At 50.3% G+C, this 18,318-nt stretch overlaps 1 protein-coding gene across 1 annotated transcript; it reads right to left on the reverse strand.

The window, feature by feature from the left end:
* Positions 1 to 3,391: 3,391 nt before the first annotated feature.
* GJC2 (gap junction protein gamma 2) lies at positions 3,392 to 13,963 on the reverse strand. The gene is made up of 2 exons (XM_050892097.1): positions 13,900 to 13,963; positions 3,392 to 9,762 (listed from the first exon to the last, which is right to left on the reverse strand). Exon 2 carries the CDS (start codon positions 9,740 to 9,742, stop codon positions 8,495 to 8,497), a length of 1,248 nt encoding a protein of 415 aa, XP_050748054.1. The 5' UTR covers positions 9,743 to 9,762; positions 13,900 to 13,963; the 3' UTR covers positions 3,392 to 8,494.
* Between the last annotated feature and the right edge of the window lie 4,355 nt (positions 13,964 to 18,318).

Here is an 18,318-nt window from a genome sequence, read left to right on the forward strand (position 1 = left end):
GTAAAGTAGTATTTAAACATTTCAGTGGTCAGAAACTACAACTCTGCCAGTTTAGTGCACTAAGTTGGCTCAAGGGATGGTTTGAGGAAAGCCATACTGTGGTCGAGACCTGCAACGCTGTGAGTCCGGGGAGGTTTGTCCCAGCCCTCGCTGAGTGTGTGTCTGTCTTAAGAAAAAGCAGGGGACCTGAAACCTGGTTGGAGGGACAACGTGATTCCCAGAGCTTTCTGTGAGATTAATTTGGCAGACATTGGGTGATTCTTCCCCTTCCTCCACATCCATCGCTCAACACTGTTTGGATGAAGTTACAGTGACTTTAAACCCCGCTAGCACGGCAGGATCCATCTCCAGTGGGAAAAAATCCTCCTACCTTTGCTCGTGAGAGCGATATTGCACTTGGCTGATACTCTCCCATAGGATTAATACTGTGGGACTGAATAATGTCATCTCCCTTGCTGGTATCCGTGTTTGGAGCAGAGGTTGCATCTGACTTGCTGTGCTTCAAGCAGCAAGCGTGGCATTACGTGGACTCGGCTGCTGTGTTTAAAGCTCCCAGACACAGTCACGGATCCTCTCCTTCCTGCCCTCTGAAGCCACAGTCTCAGCTCAGCAACTGAACAACAAGGAAAGCATGATAAAAGGAGTCTGTGTCCTCAGTTCTCTTCTCTGTCTCTATGCTTTGAAGGCAGTTTAGGAGCATCAAAATGCCCTGGTGCTGAGCAGGGTTGGCAGAGGCAGGGGGAATTTTGAAAAGCGAGTTCTCTGCGATGCTCAGTCGACTTCTGCTAGAGTCTCTGGTGTAAAATATCTAAAGTTATATGGGGAAAACAACCCTCTCCTATATGGAATTCATCTACCCTAATGTGGACATCCACACCTGAGTGGGCTGGGCTCCTTTGTAGGTGACAGAGATAAAAAGACACTTTCAAGATGCTTCGTTTCACCCTGAAGCCTCTCTGTAAACTGAATCACATCAGCTGCGCCAAAGAAGTGCCTGTTCTCCCCATGGACTCCAAGTGGTCCTGGGGGCAGAAGCTCCACGCAGGCATCTAATGGTAGTGGAGATCACTCTCTCCTCTGTACCTAAGGCTCTCCCCATCACGGTGAGACCATGAAAGCTACAGCTCCCTCTTATTCACGCTACTGCACCCACATCAGCCTGATGAATCGTCCCCCACCAGCTTTGTCATTTCTAGCGGTGTTTGTGGAAGGAGAGCTGGCGGCACGGGGTGGCAGGGCAACAAGGCGCACCGTCCCCGGCTAAGCCCTATCCCAAAGGCGACATCCCCTGAAATCCTCCCTCGGTGGAACATCTCATCCAGGCAGGTGTGCCGGGGCAACTCAGAAACCCTTCTCACAGCTAAGAAAATGGTGAAAAAGGACAGAGATTCTCTCTCTCTGTTCCTCACCAGTCCCTGGGCAGTTGCACAAGCTGCCGGCAGCCTCTTGCTCCATCAGTTTTCCGCTCTCTGCTCTCCCACCGCCCAAAACCCTGCCGTGTTTGGGGCTTGCTGGCTGCCGCAGCAGCAGGACAACCCGTGGCTCCCACCCGCAAGGGCTCATCCTCGGCGTTTATTCATCCGTAACTCAGCTGCACTAGCATAAAGCGGGGATAACTGCTGTCTCTCTGCAGCCAGCCCTGCAGGTTAATGCTGGTATAATAAACTCATTTTCTCCAGCTTTTTCTCGGGGTGCTAAGCACGAACATTCATCCATGAACCCACGTGAGCTGCAATTATTCAACCCTAACCCTGCGCATTAAATACTCTCCAAGCTGCGCTCCAGGAGTTCAGTCGCAGGCAGCCAGCAGCTGGGACACAGGGCTGCGGTAAACCATAGCAGCACTTCTGGCACGGGGACAATATCCCACAATCTTGGAGAGGAAAACACAGATTGTGGCTGCTCTGGGCAATGCAAAGGCCAGTGAAGATGGGGAAAATTGCAAGGACAACAGGCTGGATGCAGAAATAAAGCAAAGTGGCAGCCGAGTTTGCAAGGAGTGAGTCTGTGCAGCAAAGGGGCTGTTCTGTGCTAGCGGGGCTGAAAATGAAGGTAAAGCCGTTACTAGCGTTTCCCTAGGGGGAGCGATTAGGAGCTAGTGAGATGCTGTTGACAGGAATACTGTGTGCAGCGTAGAGCAGCTAATAAAAAAGATGCGTCTTGTGATCTCAGAGAGAATGGGACGCTGGAGAGTCACTGGTATTTTCAGCCTGGCTTTCTAAAGAAATGAGGGTTTTTTTGCAATTGCTCTGTGTGTTCCCAAAATACAGGCAGATGGAGGCTGCTTTTGCCATTCCTCCTTCTACTGAGCATTAGACTCAGGGGCCCCATCACCCTCTGGCTCTGCCTTCCCTCCGTGGACACTGTCCCCACCACGCTCTCCAGCAGCAGGCATTTGGAGGTGACCTGGGGACAAAAGATGAGGCTGCTCCTCACTCACTCACTCCCCGCTGATGCCAGTCCCCTGAGCAGTCAGGGCAGGACGTGGCTGCCCGTGGGTTGGGGCACAGAGACCTCGAGCGAGCCTGGCAGTGAGGGATGAAGGCTGCTAGCGAGGAAGACTCACTACAGCGTTTGTTTCTTCATGACTGTGGCTAGCGCCAGCATCAAGCTAAGGTCAGCGACCCATAAGTGCTTCTGTGTCCAAGTAAGTCTGGTACCAACCCAACAACAGCAAGGATAAGTTCACCTTATTCCTCAGACCTTGCTGATTTGAAGGACACCTTGTTATTTAGCAAAGTTTTCCTTTCTTTTGTGTGTTTTATGTAGCACTGCAAAGGATGTGACCTACGAGGCTAAAGTGATTCTGACTATTGACCTTCCTTGTGGACTTGTTAGAGGATCCTGTTCTTCTCTGTCTCTCGGTGGGAGCGGGTCCTGCTCATGCCAAAGAAGCTGTAAAGATAGCACAACTGCCAGAGAAACAGAAAAAACGCATGTTTCTGTCCAGAATTTGTTTCCTGAAGACTCTTTGGAGTTGGTTGTGAGTCAACGTGCCTGTTATTTAATGGGAGGAGCAAAGACTGAGGCCGTTCAGAAAGGCAGGCTCTCTCACAAGTGCTTTCCCATCGTTTGCTCAGCTTGAATCATCAGCTTCTCCCAGATTCTGCAAAATTTTCTTGCTTTTGAAAGTACAGGCTTTCCTAAGCAGTTTCAGCTCCATGCCTGAAGGAATTGTAGGCCGTGATTCATCACAGAGACAACACATCCCAAACAACTAGAAGGTCAACTACTTCTTAGGGCAAAAATATTTTGCTGTGATTTATAGCCATATCTGGGAAAATAGAGCTCTTGCATGGCTAAAACAGGCAAATAATAGATTGAGAAGAATTTCTTGTCATCAACACTCAGCACCCTTCTCATGGAAACATCACACGCTTTGCATACTGTAACAAAATGTAAGTTTTATTCCATTTTATTAGTAATTGATGTGGAATAGCCAGTCGAAGAGTTGGACCAATGTATCTTTCTCTTTTGACCAGTGTTTAATATTCTAACTACAGTCCAGATGTAACATTTACACTGAAAAATACTTACAGATTCAACCTCATACTCAAAAAATTTCTAGTACAAATACAGTTAGTACATAAAAAAATGAACAACAAAAAAAATAACAATCCCAGAAACTTCATAACAGCACAGACTGGTTATGGCCTTGAGTTAAGTTCAAGTATTTCCCAGTGGAATGCAATGCAAGCAACAAGGTAATCTGGCTTTTACGTGGGACATTCCTGGCCCTGAATGGTAAGAATAGAAATATAAGTGTGGGCACTTTATCCGACCAAGTTTAGCAACAGAGTCAACATTTATGATTAGTTCAGCTACAAAGCTAAACCCGTCTTGTGTGTGAACAAAACTGCTAACCTGTAAAAACAAAAAAAGCAAAGCATTAATTATACTACTGGCACTTCTTCCGTGGCCGACGCTGCCTGTCGTCTAATTGAAATTCCTTGAGACGCTGGTTTAGTTCGTAATGGTTGTGATGGGTTTTTTGCTTGTGGTTATGCTTACTTTGCCACTCTACCCTTTTCCTTCCCAAACTGACATCATAAAGAGGGGATTTTTGCTCCTGCCCCGAAAGAAGTTGCTCCTGCAAAGACGTTAATGCATGTCGGTCGCCTTTGTGGCAGTGACTTGGTGGAAAGACACAATATCCTAAAGGCTTTAGAGGCCATGGAGTGGAGGAGGAAGGGGGGAAGTGAGCAACTCAGTATACGTAATAATAATAATAATCCTTTATATTTCTAGGGCTGACTCGTGCCGGCTCCTGTGTGCAGCTCAGATGGGATCTGGGAGAACTGGGGTCCCTCCTCCCCAGGGTCAGAGGAGTCAGGGGTATCCTCCAGGCTGGCTGGGACTGCGCAGGCAACTTTGCATCTCTCTCAGGCAGCCCACTATACCGGAGCAGTCCTGCTGGGAATGTGCCCTTGTGCTTCTGTCCCTATCAAAATGCTTGGAAAACATGGGAAAGCAAGATCAGCTCCCCTTCGCAAAGCATTTTATGCAAGGAAGTATTTCAAGCCTGATAGATGAGCGGGGCTGGCTGGAAAGACAGCTGAGAGAGTGGTTACCCTGTCTCCCTGCCCGACGAGGAGGTTGTATTGATCGCCCAAGAGTCTGCCCTGGCTCTAGTACTCGTCAATATTGCAATTATTGACTCTCACTATGGAAAACAGTGTGTGCCTATTAAATGTGATCGTGACACCAGCCGGGAGGAAGCTGCAAATCTGCTGCAGGACCAACAGATCATTCAAAACCCCTTTGGTGCACTGGGTCTGCAGCGTGAAAATAAAAAGGCAGTTTGAAGGAGGGCAGGAAGATCCCAACTGTACCAGCACATATCTGAAGAGGGGAGCAATCCCCATGCCTGCAGAAGACGGGGTTTTGGGGAGGACCAGGGTGGCAGACAGTTGCATGAAGAGGAGCAGAGTGGGAAGGTGGCCCAAGGACCAGCGCTGCCACAGCGCTGGGAAGACGTGGACTGGCTGGTGGTGGTTTAAAGACACCAAGGAAAACCATGCTAGAAAAGCAGCCCTTGGAGAAAGGTTGATGAGACTGGAGTTGTTTAGCTTAAAGCAGACTTGAGGAGGATGAAAACAGTCTTCAAACACCCAAAAGCTTCTGCAGCCATTAAAGGCATGGCTGCTGAGGAGAGGAGACACCAGGGGTTGCAGCGAGAGGGGTTTGTGTTAGCCATTAAGGAAGCATTTGATGGTAGCAAGTTGGGGAGAAGATCTGTGGTCCTTTCCAGCCCCGTTGCTCTAAGTGTGTCTGAACCTGCAGCCATGGAGCACAGGGATCTCCTCCCATCGGGCCCTGACCAGCTATATTGTTGGGGGACGGGTTATAGCCCTGCTGTATAAAATGGGTTTAATGATTCAGTCAGGTCCCTGTGATCAGGTTCTGGGGTTTCTGGTTTAAAATCTGCCCCCCTCCCTTTCCCCATGGTGAGGCCAGGATGGTTTCCTGAAGCAAGAGCAAGGGAGGCACGTGGCCGTCCCTGCGTTTGGTGACTCACTGGTGAATGTGCTGGTCAGGAGGAGCTGAGGGGCTGATCTGAGTCATCAGGAAATGCTCAGGCCGTGTCTGGGGCTGAGGGAGGTGTCGCTGGTATGGGCAGGAGAAATCCAAAATCCAGACTCCTGCACAGCACAGCGCCTTCCCGCATTGTGTGGGAAGGACAAGTTTATCCGGGGCTGTGATATCGTTGCTCATCAAAAAGGAATCAGAAAAACCCAGGCAGCATCCAACCATCACTCTCCTCAGAGTTTCCATCCTTCCATCCTTCCCTTGGGATCGTGACTTTAAATACACACTGTTTCCCATGGGACGTAGGGCTGGCGGTAAACGAGAAGTCACATCGATGTGGAGGACAGCTTGTGCCGTGGACAGCTGTAATTGCTAGGGAGCAAATTTCCACCCAGCAGCACCTCTGCTCTCCTCCCCAGCAGCCCTGGGCTCTGGACCTGCATGCATTTATCTTCATGGTAGCAGTACCGTTGACAACCAGCCTCTCCTGCATTGCCCTGTGCAGCCCAGCCCAGGAGGAGAGCACATTCCCGCACGTGGGACAAGGAGCAACAGCGCAGTTGGATATGTTTGTCTCCCCGCCACCGTGGTGTGAACTTTCTGAGCCTTTCATTCAAAATTCACGGCAGAAAGGCCATCCCTCCACACGACAGATGCGTGTTACTCCTGACCATTGCTGGTGGGGGGATGCACTGATCCTCCTCCTGGATGCAGTTGTCCATTTTCAAGGGGAAGATCTCCAGCAGCGAGAGCAGGCAGCACTCCAGGCATTTTACCGATGCCTTCAGCAGGACCAGGAACAAGCCTGAAAGTGTTCCCCAGACTGTTATGCAAAGCCATGGTGAATATTTACAGCTGGATACCTCGTAGGATGTTTCTTTGCTTTCTTTTTAAACCTACTTTTTTACTGCTAGCACTGTTCTCTAATGGCATGGCACAGCTCGGTCGAGGTTCCCAGGAGCTGAAGGCCATACCCAAGTTCTCTGTTCCCAAGACTGGCCAAAGGGCCCGGCCACCTTGGGAACAGGCATCCTCAAGGCTTTCAGGGACCGATCTCAAGGACATGAGAAAGATGCCCAGCAAGAAGTCATATAGATCCAATGGATAGGAAATACTGGCACAGGGACCTGCATGCGACTTTGGGTGGCTGGCACAGCCCTGAGGGAACAGCTTGGCACAGGAGCAGTGCTGTGTTCGGTGAGGATTTACTTCTTTCGTGTTAGGTTTGATCTCGAAAGCTCTGCCTATTTGGGTTCTCCATGGTGGTGAATCAGCCATTGGACTCTTAGGAGGTTTTGAGAACATCTGCCAAGCCACAGGCATCTTGGGAACATCTCAGGGATAAGACCTGCTCTGAGACGTGGCAGAGTGGGGCAGTGACTGGTTTCAGCCTCCACTGTTCGGCAGGAGGTGCTCCCTGTGCTCTCAGTGATGAGGTTTTCTTTCTATTTTGTGTTACTGGAGGGGTACAAAGCCACAGTCCCGCAGCTGTGCAAGAGACGTGGGATGAAGCCACCCTGGCAAAGCACATCCTCAGCACTAGCAGGAGCCTTGGAGCTCACCAGCTTGGTTTTAACATGCCCCCAGATTCCTGTAGCTGCATGAAAACCACCCTAAAACCAAGCCAAGCTCAAAAAGCTCCCCATAAACTAATGAAAAACTTGCTGCTACTTTCCTGGTCCTGTCTGAAGCCAGATGTTCTGCTAAGCCCCCCAAGCAAGCGTGTGAAACCTGCCAGTTCCCCAGGTGAGGCTGGAGGCTGGAAGCCCAAAGACTGCTCCAGGATGAGATCAGCCATAGTCCTGGACCAGATGAGTTTTCCCAGGGGAGGTGAAAGGCTGTAAAATTACCAGAGGGTTGATATTACATTTATATAGCTCTCTATGTCTATATTCACACACACATGTTCATATGTGTCTGTATATATACGTACATGTACACACACACATATCATATACACACTATGCGTAGATCTGCCGCCTGCCACTATTTATAAGGGTTTGATTAAACAGAAAAACAAATTTGCCAACACTGATCTTCCAGTCTCTACTAAAATTCAGCAAATAAAGAAGTCTAAACCCTTTATGATTTTGTTTTCCTGGTTGCATAAAGGCACTTTCTGATGATGTGAAGCAGCAGTTTGTTGAAAACACTGTAACTGCAACGATTCCCATCACATCTGTAGCAAGCGCTACACAGGCACCGGTGTGACGCAGTGTCACTGCTCGCTCCTGCTGCATAGTGTTTGATCGTATTTGCTTTTTGCTTCGACGCAGAGGAATAAAAGACAAAAACCTCCAGCGCTGTGCTATGGTTTTAGGTCTCCCTGTGTAAGACAGTCGCTGTGGTTCTGCCCCATAACCTGATGTGGGTGCCAGCTCGTGGCTCGCAGCATCGAACGATGCCTTCGTTTCCAGCGATGCCTGCTACAGCATCTCACAGTTCAGGCAGGACATCAGCTGTAAGCGTGTCGTGAAGGTTCATGCAATATGTCAGTTGTTTTCTTTTCTTATCAAGGGATCAGAAATTAATTTTGATCAAGGATATTTAGTAATTAAACACTGCCTGGCCTACAGCACTCTAGCCTTGCCATGTGGGAGGAGAGCTGCTCGCTGTCGGTCTGACTTCTCTCCTGAGCCACCAGCAGCTCTGCTTCCCATCACAGCGCGTTGTCCAGTCTCTGTTGGGGGCTCCGGTGGTGACCGAAGGGGTGGGAGATGCGGGGGGTTTGCTGTTGCTCACTGGAGGTTCCCAGCTGGAGAACGTGTTGGAAACAGGGAAGAAATGTCTTTTGTTAACGCACTGGAAGACAGCACTAAATTGGTCTGAAACTCCTTTTCACTCTTGACTTCCATAGAAAAATTGTGCCTCTGCCCTGTGAAATGAACGCAAGACAATACCAAAACCCAGAAACAAATCAAAATAAAAACCCCACTTATGCTGCCCTCTCTCCTTTTAGACAAAGCTATATCCATACAGACGTCTTTCCGTCTTTGCTGCTTGAGCTCCCTTTCTCCAAGCAGGCCTTGGGTTTAGCACCTTGTTTCTCCTGGGCGGTGTTGGCCCTGTTCTGCTCTACCACCGTGCCACCCGAGGCGGGACTGCTGGTTCGAGAAGGTTGCGTGTTGGCCTGGGTGCTGCTGTAGCTCTGAAATGCTATGTCTAACTGCTCCTGGGCCACTCGCAAGTGTTTGTGAAGGGTGGACAAGTCTGCCGGGAGGTTCTCATCCGGGCTGGTGCACTGCTGCTCCTGAGCGACGTTAGCCAAGTTCTGCTCGTGAGCCATCAGGCTGTTGGGGATCTTGGTGGACTTCTCTGATTTCACTACCAGGTTGTACTCAGGAGGGCAGGAGATGTTCTTTGGGTAGGCATAGTTGTAGGGAGGCTGCCTAAAGCTGTTGATTTTCCGGTTGCGAATGGCATCTCGGATGGTCCCAAACCCCAGGTGAAACATCTCACACATGTTCAGCAATAAGCACAGGCAGCTCACGACGTACATCACCAGGAGAAAGATGGTCTTCTCTGTTGGCCGGGACACAAAGCAGTCCACAGTGTGAGGGCAAGGGACTCTGTTGCAGACGTAATAGGCTTCTACCTCAAAACCGTAGAGTAAATACTGCCCTATCAAAAAGCAAACTTCAAACGAAGCTCTGGTAAGTAGCTGGAAGACATAGATTTTCATCAGTCCTTCTTGCTGGATGCGCCTCCTTCCATCGTGCTTTTGTTGCTCTTTGCTCTTGGGCTTGGCTTTGGCTTTCTCGTGTTCTGCTGTGTCGTCAGAGATCATGGGCTCCTCTTCGTCAGCCTCCATCGCGTCCTCCATGTTGCGCACTGCCTGCCAGTTCAAAGCAAACTGCTTCTTCTTCTTGAAGCCCTTGAACTTCTTCTCCTCCTCCGCCGACCGGGCGATCCTGTGGATGGCATAGCCCAGGTACATGACCGAAGGGGTGGATATCATGATGATCTGGAAGACCCAGAACCTGACGTGTGACAGCGGCGCGAAGGCATCGTAACAGACGTTGTCGCAGCCGGGCTGCTTGGTGTTACAGGTGAACTTGCTCTGCTCATCGGAGTAGATGGACTCCCCCCCCACCGCTGTCAAGACAATGCGGAAGACGATGAGCACGGTGAGCCAGACCTTCCCCACGAAGGTGGAGTGATTGTGAATCTCTTCTAGCAGGCGGGTTAGAAAGCTCCAGCTCATGTTGGTCATAAGGGCTACTCAGTTATAACCTGCAGGAAGAAGGGGAAATAAAAAACATAGCTGTAAGTTAACAGCTGTGGCTGCAGTCAGCGATACGGCTGTGACATCGGCACGGCTGTGACAGATGAAGTCATTGTATCTCAAAGAGGCACCCTTCACTGCTGCAGCCCATCTCCCCAGGACCTGTGAGGGACCACGACATGGGGCTGACCATGAGAGCGCAGCATCGGGGAACGAGCCGTGGCCAGTGTGGGGATGTGCTGCACCACCGTAATCTGAGGCAGGGATACCTGGCGGTACTAGATAAACACAGATTAATAACGCAACAAGCCACAGCACCTACTAGATTCATCATTACCCGCTTTGTTGCCTGTTTCAAGACATTGCTCAGCTGTAAGAAGGGTTTGGGTGACTGCAAAAGTGAACGCAGGGAGCCATGGAAGCCACCTAGGCACGAAAAGGTGCTTAACTTGTGATAATCTCTTGCTTGCACGCCATGGGCTCAAGCGCCTGAGCTGAAAGAGGGAGTAGAGGATGCTGCCCGCATCACAGAGACTTGCACTGCTGAAATAACTTTCATTAGCAAACTCAGAAAAATGCAAAGAATCAGCAAAAGAATGGGAATATTTATGTTTACAGGCTGATGGCCCTTTTAAGTTCCTTTTGAAAAAACAAAACAAAACAAAAGTTTAATCAAATGCAGACTGTTTTAAAAATAAACCTTGAAAAGCTTTCAGAGAAAACCATGCATTTATTAGAAGACCTGGACAGCTGGAGAGGAAGAGCTTGTAATAACCATTTTGTGTTTAGCTTAACTGGCAACGGGGCCTCAGCCCGAGCTCCTTGGGTGACCCCAGGCATCGTTAAAGGCAGGAGGCAGTTTTACTGCTTGACTGGCAGCAGCCCTGACAGATACCTGGAGACGAGAGCAACAGGGAAAGCACCCAGGCCCAAAGAGCACTGTGGCGGGGAACAGCGGGGCTCTCACCCCAGGGCAGCAGAGAATGGGCTCATCCTTTCTGCTCCTCTGCATCCCTCATCTGAATCATCCTCCGGCTCATTACGGAGTTCACCCACCTCGTTTCCACGCAGACACCTGATGGCGGGCAGTAAATTCGGCATCTGCGAGCCCAATCCCACCCATGAACTGACGCCTACCGCTGCACCCAGAAGCAAAGAGTGGATGTGTTGGTGGCAGATGTAGGAGCCAAACACACGAGCATCGACACGAGCGAGTGAGCGCGGGGTAGCACATAGCAGCAGCGTGTTATGGCTCAGCAGTAGCTGGCCCGGCACAGGCTATTCCCCTGCAGTCCTCCACGATCAAGCAGAGGAAGAGAAAGGAGCTGTTGTCTATACGTTGAAGGGGCGTGGACATCAAACCTACCCCTCAATGCTGGGCGAGCATGGCTGAGTGGAGGTAAATATCCAGGAGGGAAAACGATGCCATGAGCCATGAGCCTGGTCCTAACCTGGCTTTGCACCGCTTTTATATGGAGACACAAAATTACGCCCTAGGGTTTCCGTGGCACAAGCCGGGCTTTGAGCGCATCACCCGTGCCAGGCGCAGGGTGGGAGCAGGCACCAGCATCAGCCGTGGGCACAGCCCCACGCGGGAGCAAGAAGGGAAACGTGCCTTGCTCTGTTCTCTACGTCGAGCCTTTCTGGGATGCGATTTTGCTCACGCTGCTTCTTAGGACGGGAGCCAAACAGCGCCGGGTTTGCTCAGCGCTCGCCTTCGTGCTGCCCCGGGAGGTAGCAGCGCGGTCTGAGGCTCAAGATGCAGCGAAATTCTTCCGCTGTCGAGGGCTCTCGAGAGCAGGCAGATGGAATTTTCTAACCCTGCTATTTCTAGATCAAACAAATCCTCTGCGAACCCAAACCCCCAAGTCTTCACACGCCAGACCGGGACCGCGGGAGCACTCTGCAGATGGTGTTATTCTTGTCCTGTAGCTGGAGAAACTGAGGCAGGGAGCAGAGAAGCAGCTCACTCCAGGCTGGGTAATAAGCCAGAAGAAGAGGTGGGGAAGGTCCTCTCTCTGCCCTCAACTTACCTGGTGAAGGACAACAGCCCTCAAAGCTGCTGGGACCAGAATCCTTATCTCCTGCCCCAAAAGTGATGCCTAGGACCCAATGGTCAGTACAGAAACGCTGCTGCAGACAGGACAATTCAGCCACTGCAGAAGAACGTGAAAAGTGATCCCCACAGAGCTATTCTTTATTTATTGAGAAAATTGGGTTTATTCGGGGGTGAGATGGGAAACCATCCCGTCTGAGTGCCTTCTTGCTTCTTTAGACTCAGTGGATACACTTTAAAGTGTCTTTAACCCTTCCTCTGATTTGTGTCCTCATTCAGATATGGGCAAAATGGGGCGTTAAATGATTTGTAGGATTAATCCAGGCACTCGGCCAAGCTCCAGCTGACGGGGGGCTGGGAAGGGAAGACCCCGCCGGGTGCGGTGATGGTCCGCTGCGGGACACGGTGCATCCATCTCTGGAGCATCCGGGTCCCGCCAAGGCAGGGCTGGGGCTTGGATCGAGCACGCATCGGCCCCAGCTTGGCTGGCCCCATGCAGGTGTTCAGCCACCCACCAGCTCCCATCTGCATCCCCAATTAGCTGCAAGACCCAACTTGTTCTAAAACACGGGCTTCAAATGTCCTGTAGAGCAGTTCATTTATAATTTCAGTGCTCACCTAAAGGGTTTATGAGGTCTACACCGAGGATAATTTACCATTTTGCAAGTGTTACTCAAGGACACAATTCCCAAAGCTCAGACTCACCTCCCAACAGCTGTTTGCTGGGGCAGGGAGGGTGTGACCAAGGTAATGATGGCTTTTGGAGTAAATATTCACATTTTGATCTGATATTAGTCAGGGTTGTTAGCAAAGCACCCACTGTCTCCTCTGGGAGGCACATTTTACAAAGGAGCACCTGATAGCATTGGTTCAAAACACCCACAAACCTCCTGAGTCAAGGAAAAGGAAAGAAACTGCAAAATAACAGAAGTGGAGGGTTGTTGCTTTGAGAAGACGATCTCTGGTTACCAGCCGCCAGCCCGAGCTGTTGGTCCTGCCATTGACACTGCGGCTCAGCCCTCCCTGCACATCTGGATCTGCAGGAACATCTGCAGGAAACAGCCTCGAGCTGTTTCTGCGCCCCTGGGACCCCGTTGTTGCCTCTGTGTATGATCACACCTTGACGTTACACTCCTGTGTGTCCACCCACTCTCCTGGCACCGTATCTGAAAGCAGGAGCTGAAGGAAACGAGTTAAAAAAACCCTCCCACAATCAGTTCAGTTAAACTTCCAGTGCTTTTTGTGACTCACTGGCTAGAAAGACTATACTATGAGAATTCAATGCCTTTAATTGCTTGGGGCGGGGGGGGGGGGGGGGTAGTACACCATTATATTTTGGAATCAATTATAAGGCAAACGAGCTTCCAAGGAAGGATTTGTTCACATTGCTTTTGCTGATGAATAGGATGGTACTAGGAAAAGACTATGTCTTATCTCCTCACAATGCCAACTATCAAAGCACAGAAAATGGATTTTTGCATCTTCCGTGTGCTTCAGACCTAATTCCTCCGTGCAGTGGGAAAGTTACAGAGTCCATCTCCCTGCGGAAAAAAAACCCTGCGTGGATCTCCAGCAGGTAGATGGATTAGATTAGGTGGTTCATGTAGCTAAATTATCTGCTGGAGAGATTGCAGGAGAGGACTCCCCATCCCTCTGGCTTTGAACTCCATTCATTCAGTCATCTATCTTCACACGTCACCTCCAGACTAGCTGACATGCAGCGTATGAAACGCACGCGGGGTACAAGTTTCGCTTCGAAACAGCTACAAAGGAGGAGTTGGACCGCTCAACCCACCAGCAGCACTTAAAGTAGTGAACCTTGCGTGTAGCCAGGTACAGGAATGAGCTGTTGGCTCCACGTTCTCATCACAGTTACTTCCCGAAACCCGCTGACCCCTCTGCGCGATCGCAGGCACAACTGTTGGAACTGGGAAAACTGTTAAAACCCGAGTCTAAAATAAGCAGAAGAGGGAAAAAAATAAATAGAAAAAAACATCTGCGCTAGCTGGATGTCCTTCCTTTCTGCACGGTTCCCACACCGTTGCTTAAACTGCAGGGAAAACAATGGGAAAAAAAAAAATCTACTTACAGAGACATGGTGCTTCTCGCGGCGGCTTTCCCTCCTCCGCCGGCATTCCTGTGCCGCCAGCCCTCCGCCTTGCCCTAGATAAACTCCCGCCGCCTCGGTCCAGCCATGCCCCAGCACTTGGAAACCGGAGCTCAAGGGAAGTATTTAACGTGATGTCAAACCCCGCCTCTGCGGCGGCCGGGCACCCACCGCCCCAGCTGCCGGCACCCCTACGGCCGGTCCCACCGCCGCGCCTGGACCCTCTTTCTCTCGCCAAGCCTTGGGAGAAGGAAGGAAGGTGATATCTATATATATATATACCGAGAAAGAAAGGGGCATTGGTTTTAAATCCAAACAAGCCGCCGGGTCTGGTTTTAGGAACGCTGCCTGGAATTTTGCTGCTGAGCTCTTGAGCCGGTTGGAAGTAAATTAATAGCATCAGCTAGTGGCACTGGTAACAGATTTGTAAGACAGAGAGCATGACTAATAGGGAACATGTGGAAAACACATTTTGGCAAAAGCTCCGTGGTTGCTGGGGGGGAAAAAAAAAAAGAATAAAAAAAGAAGCAAGGCTCACTAGTGGGAAAAACTGCTCTGAAGCTCCTGCTTTGCTGCACCCCCAGGCAAGGCTTTCTCTGAAAGAGGTGGTACACCTCTCTCCAAGCTGGTGGGTGGGAGCAGAGAGCGGATGAAGGATGGGGAAGGGTTTTTGAGCACACACAGAGACTTTTTGGCTTCTTTGCAGAAGCAAGAAATAAGTATGGGAATGTACATGAAGCCTAAGGCAAGTGGAGAAGAAAACCTCCATCTTGATGGTCCAAGGATCACCTCTCGTCCCTGCTCCATCCGTGAGGAGCTTTGGCATTGCCACCCCAGCAGGAGCAGGGCTCCAGGTAGCTGCTGCTGAGATGGAAATGGAGAGCCAAGACAGAAAGTCTCCCCAAGGGCCAGCAAGGAGGAGAAGGAAGCGACAGCAGCAGCCAAGAAGTCATGAAAAGGATCAGACCCAGCCTTTGAGGGGAGAAAGCATGGGAAGATGTACATTTTGATCAAGGGGGACATTTGAAACCATATGGTTTATCAGGAACTTTCATTCCTGGTCCTGACAAAGCAGGATATTCACTCTACTGTCAAACCTCTGGTTTCCCAAAGAGCCCGCAGGGACGCGGAGGGGCAATTCCTCCTCGCTGGAGCATCTTGCGCCGACGCTCTTGCAAGCAGCAGCATCTCCTGCACCGCTCCATGCTGGCTAACGCTTCGGCCGTACTGCTGGAAGTTGCTCTGCGAGAGCCCAGGAGCATGTGAGCCTCGGCTGACACCAGAGCTCGGCTGCGTGACACGACCCCGTTACAGCTAATGGGGTCTCCAGGGTATATAGCATTTCTGGACACATTGCAGTAACTTTCCTGAAGGTTTTAAGTTATAAACTAATTACTCACACACAGTGGTAAGTTAATTGGCTGTTCACAAGTAGCTGTCTGTGATAGGCAGGTGGAAAAAGCCTTATAATCAGCTAAGTTAGGTGTAGGGATGAACATACCCTTGGGGGAATATGCCACACTAGGGAAACCAGAGTTTGGGAGGTATTTTGGGGGGAATAAGCTTCTGAAGAAGTTAAATTGTCATGACCCTGGCTGCACGCTTCAACTTAAGCACATAGCACACCGACAAAGCTTGCACTCTCAAAGGACATGAGGAGGTAGGGAGCTGGTTTCAGAGGAGAGCACCAGGGCTGGAGATCTCCTCCAGCCATGCCCCAACCTCCCTGGAGATCTCCCATCGGGACCCCTCCGAGGGGGAGAAAACGTTTAGCGAGCCGAGGCCACGTTACCCCTGCGTGTTCCTGAGGTTGGCTTCGGCCTCCAGCATGCTGGGGCAGCGACCTCCTTGCCCGCGTGGTCCTTCATGTCTGGAGACAGTGCGGTGGGTCACCTCGTGGTCACCTCTGCAGGGGCCACCACGTCGTCCTTGGGGTGCGTCCCCCCAAGCGGGGACCCTGCAGCTTCCAGCACATGTCATATCATCTACTTCTAAAAGACGAGTCCCATGAGATCCATCAGACCTGAGGGATGGCCACCAAGATCTCATTCCCATCAAAGAACTGTGGTGAAACTTCCACCCGCTCCAGCCGGTGCAGGATGGAGCTGCGGAGAAGTATTATTAGTTATTTAAAAATAACTAGCTGAGAACAACTTCCAGGCTCTGCAGGACTGCGGGCAGCAACTTAGAGATAAAAGGCAGCTCAGCACGGTCCCCGTCCCGTGGGTCATGCAGCCTTTCCAGGCCCTTTGCTTTCTAACTGTGCGGGTTATTTATACACACAGCAATCATCTCATCTGGTGGAAGTTTTTTTGGGGCATCCGTGCTTCAGGCAAGCCGAGCAACATCTGCTCCTGCTCCAGCCTCCTGCCCAGCAGGTCCGGCCATCACACTGGCAGGGATCGAGTGGTTCCCATCACCAAACCATCACCCATGGGCCAAACCACCGCCTAGGGAAGGAGGCAGAGGGCTGGAGGCAGAGCCAGACCCATGCATTTTCTCCTGCACTCTTTAGCTGGGTTTTCAACCATCCGAACAGGTTGTGTGAAAGCCGAAACCTCTACTGCATGGGTGATAACAGAGGATGGCAGGAGTATGTACACGGCTATAAAAAGTTTGTGTTTTCTTCCTCCAAGGAAGGTACTGGAGAGCAAACAGAGCTTTTCTAGCCATGAATTAATGTACAGGCTAAAACAGTAATAGGCACCTTTTCACTCCCTTCCCATCCCTAGTGATAATGAGATCTGGTATAACGTCTCCCTGCTATGTCAGTGATGAGTAGCAACCATAATTATCCACTCTGGCCACAAATCTACGAAGCTCTGTACTGTATTGCACTAAGAGTTCATTTTCTTCTCTAATTTTCACCTTTTGGATTTTCATTCGATCTGCTTTAAACCTAAATGAAACAAATAAATGCATCTTTGTTCAAATGATAAGCCTGCTTTTTAAAACAAGACCCAGGAAGCAACGTCACTGTGTTGAGACAAATGTCACAAAATTGAAATAAATTAAGAGTATCAATTTTTTACCTTATGGGAAATTGTTGGATTTGGGCTTAGGAGACTACAGAATTTCATGTCTGAGAAGCAAAAATGTTTGATTACCACAAATGAGGGCAAAGACTGAAGCAGCAGTTTTAATCCGTATCTTTTCTTCTTCGACTAACTTCACTAACCTTTTTTCTCTGACCTTCGGACGTGGGATGCGGGACACGTCTTCACCCTTGGTGGCTGTGGGTGCCATCCACTTTGAAAGGGTTTCTGATGGAAAAGGTGGCAAAGGCACTGCCTAAAAGGAAATATTTGACTTGGAAAATACTCTCCCTCCTTTTGCATAGTCTTAAAGTCCACTGCAGAACTGCTGAATTTTGTTATTATTCTTATTAGTCAGTAATTTGGTGGCAGTTAGAGAGAAAAAGGGATCTGGGGGGTTACAGCTTTGCCAGTGAATGACAGAGTCACAGAAAGGCACGCTGAGGTCTTTGCAAGCGAAGGCGGCACTTTAAAACGTTGCAGCTACGCAGAAAAAGAGGCAGGTTTTAATTTCGTTAGTGTCTCTGGCGTGGCTGGACTGTTACTTGCAGCCCCATGCCATTAGCGGAGCACCGCAGTTCTGGAAATGGCTTTAAACAGAGATTTATTTCCCCAGACGTAAAGATGTGCTTCAGGGAGTGGCAACCTCCTCTCTCAATGCGTCCTCCTTTCCTCCGACCCCCCTGGTCCTGCCACTGTCCTTGCTGTTTTCAGAGCTGCTGGTCCCTGAGCACGTAGGTGTGGGGGGGATCGATGGGTTTGGAAGAAGACTCGGGCTCATTTTTGACAAGTTTGGTTCAAGTCAGCATTGCAACTTTGACATTTCTAATGGCTCGTCCCCAGGCACGTGCCTGGTTCATAGGACCAGGTAAACCAAGCGCTGCAGAGAGGTCCAAGCGAGTATCTCACTGGGGCATCTTCAAGGCTGCCTTCCATTTCCTGATGGGAAAGAGGCCATCAGCACCCATTGGAGCTCCTTCTTCATGCCTGGAGTCTCCAGAGCCTTCAGCAACCCAAGGACCCAAGTTGTGTCATTGCCCTGGTGACGTGCTGGCTGGGCTGGGGACTTCTGCTGGGACACAGAGCCATGTCTCTTGTGTTAAGGTGCTTTTGGGACAGGCTAGCTCCTTGCAGCAAGGGCAGAAGCAATGTACTGGGATAGGACTTGGGTTTAGGGGTGGAGGGACCATGCCTTGGGACATCTCCTGTTCCCAGCCACAGAAACAGCCCGTTTCCTCATGAAACAGTAACTGAACCAACAACCCGGTTTATGGCTGAAGGTATCAAGACCAACTGTGGATGTCCCAGGGACTCGTTCAGGACCTGCGATGCAGAGACAGGAGGGAGCAGGTGGGAATGGCCGCAG

The sequence above is a fragment of the Gymnogyps californianus genome, chromosome 2, assembly GCF_018139145.2.
Source record: "Gymnogyps californianus isolate 813 chromosome 2, ASM1813914v2, whole genome shotgun sequence".
Taxonomy (NCBI): Eukaryota; Metazoa; Chordata; class Aves; order Accipitriformes; family Cathartidae; genus Gymnogyps; species Gymnogyps californianus.

Coding starts and splice junctions, on each gene's coding strand:
- GJC2 (XM_050892097.1), bottom strand. CDS start 9,742: ATGACCAACATGAGCTGGAGCTTTCTAACCCGCCTGCTAGAAGAGATT.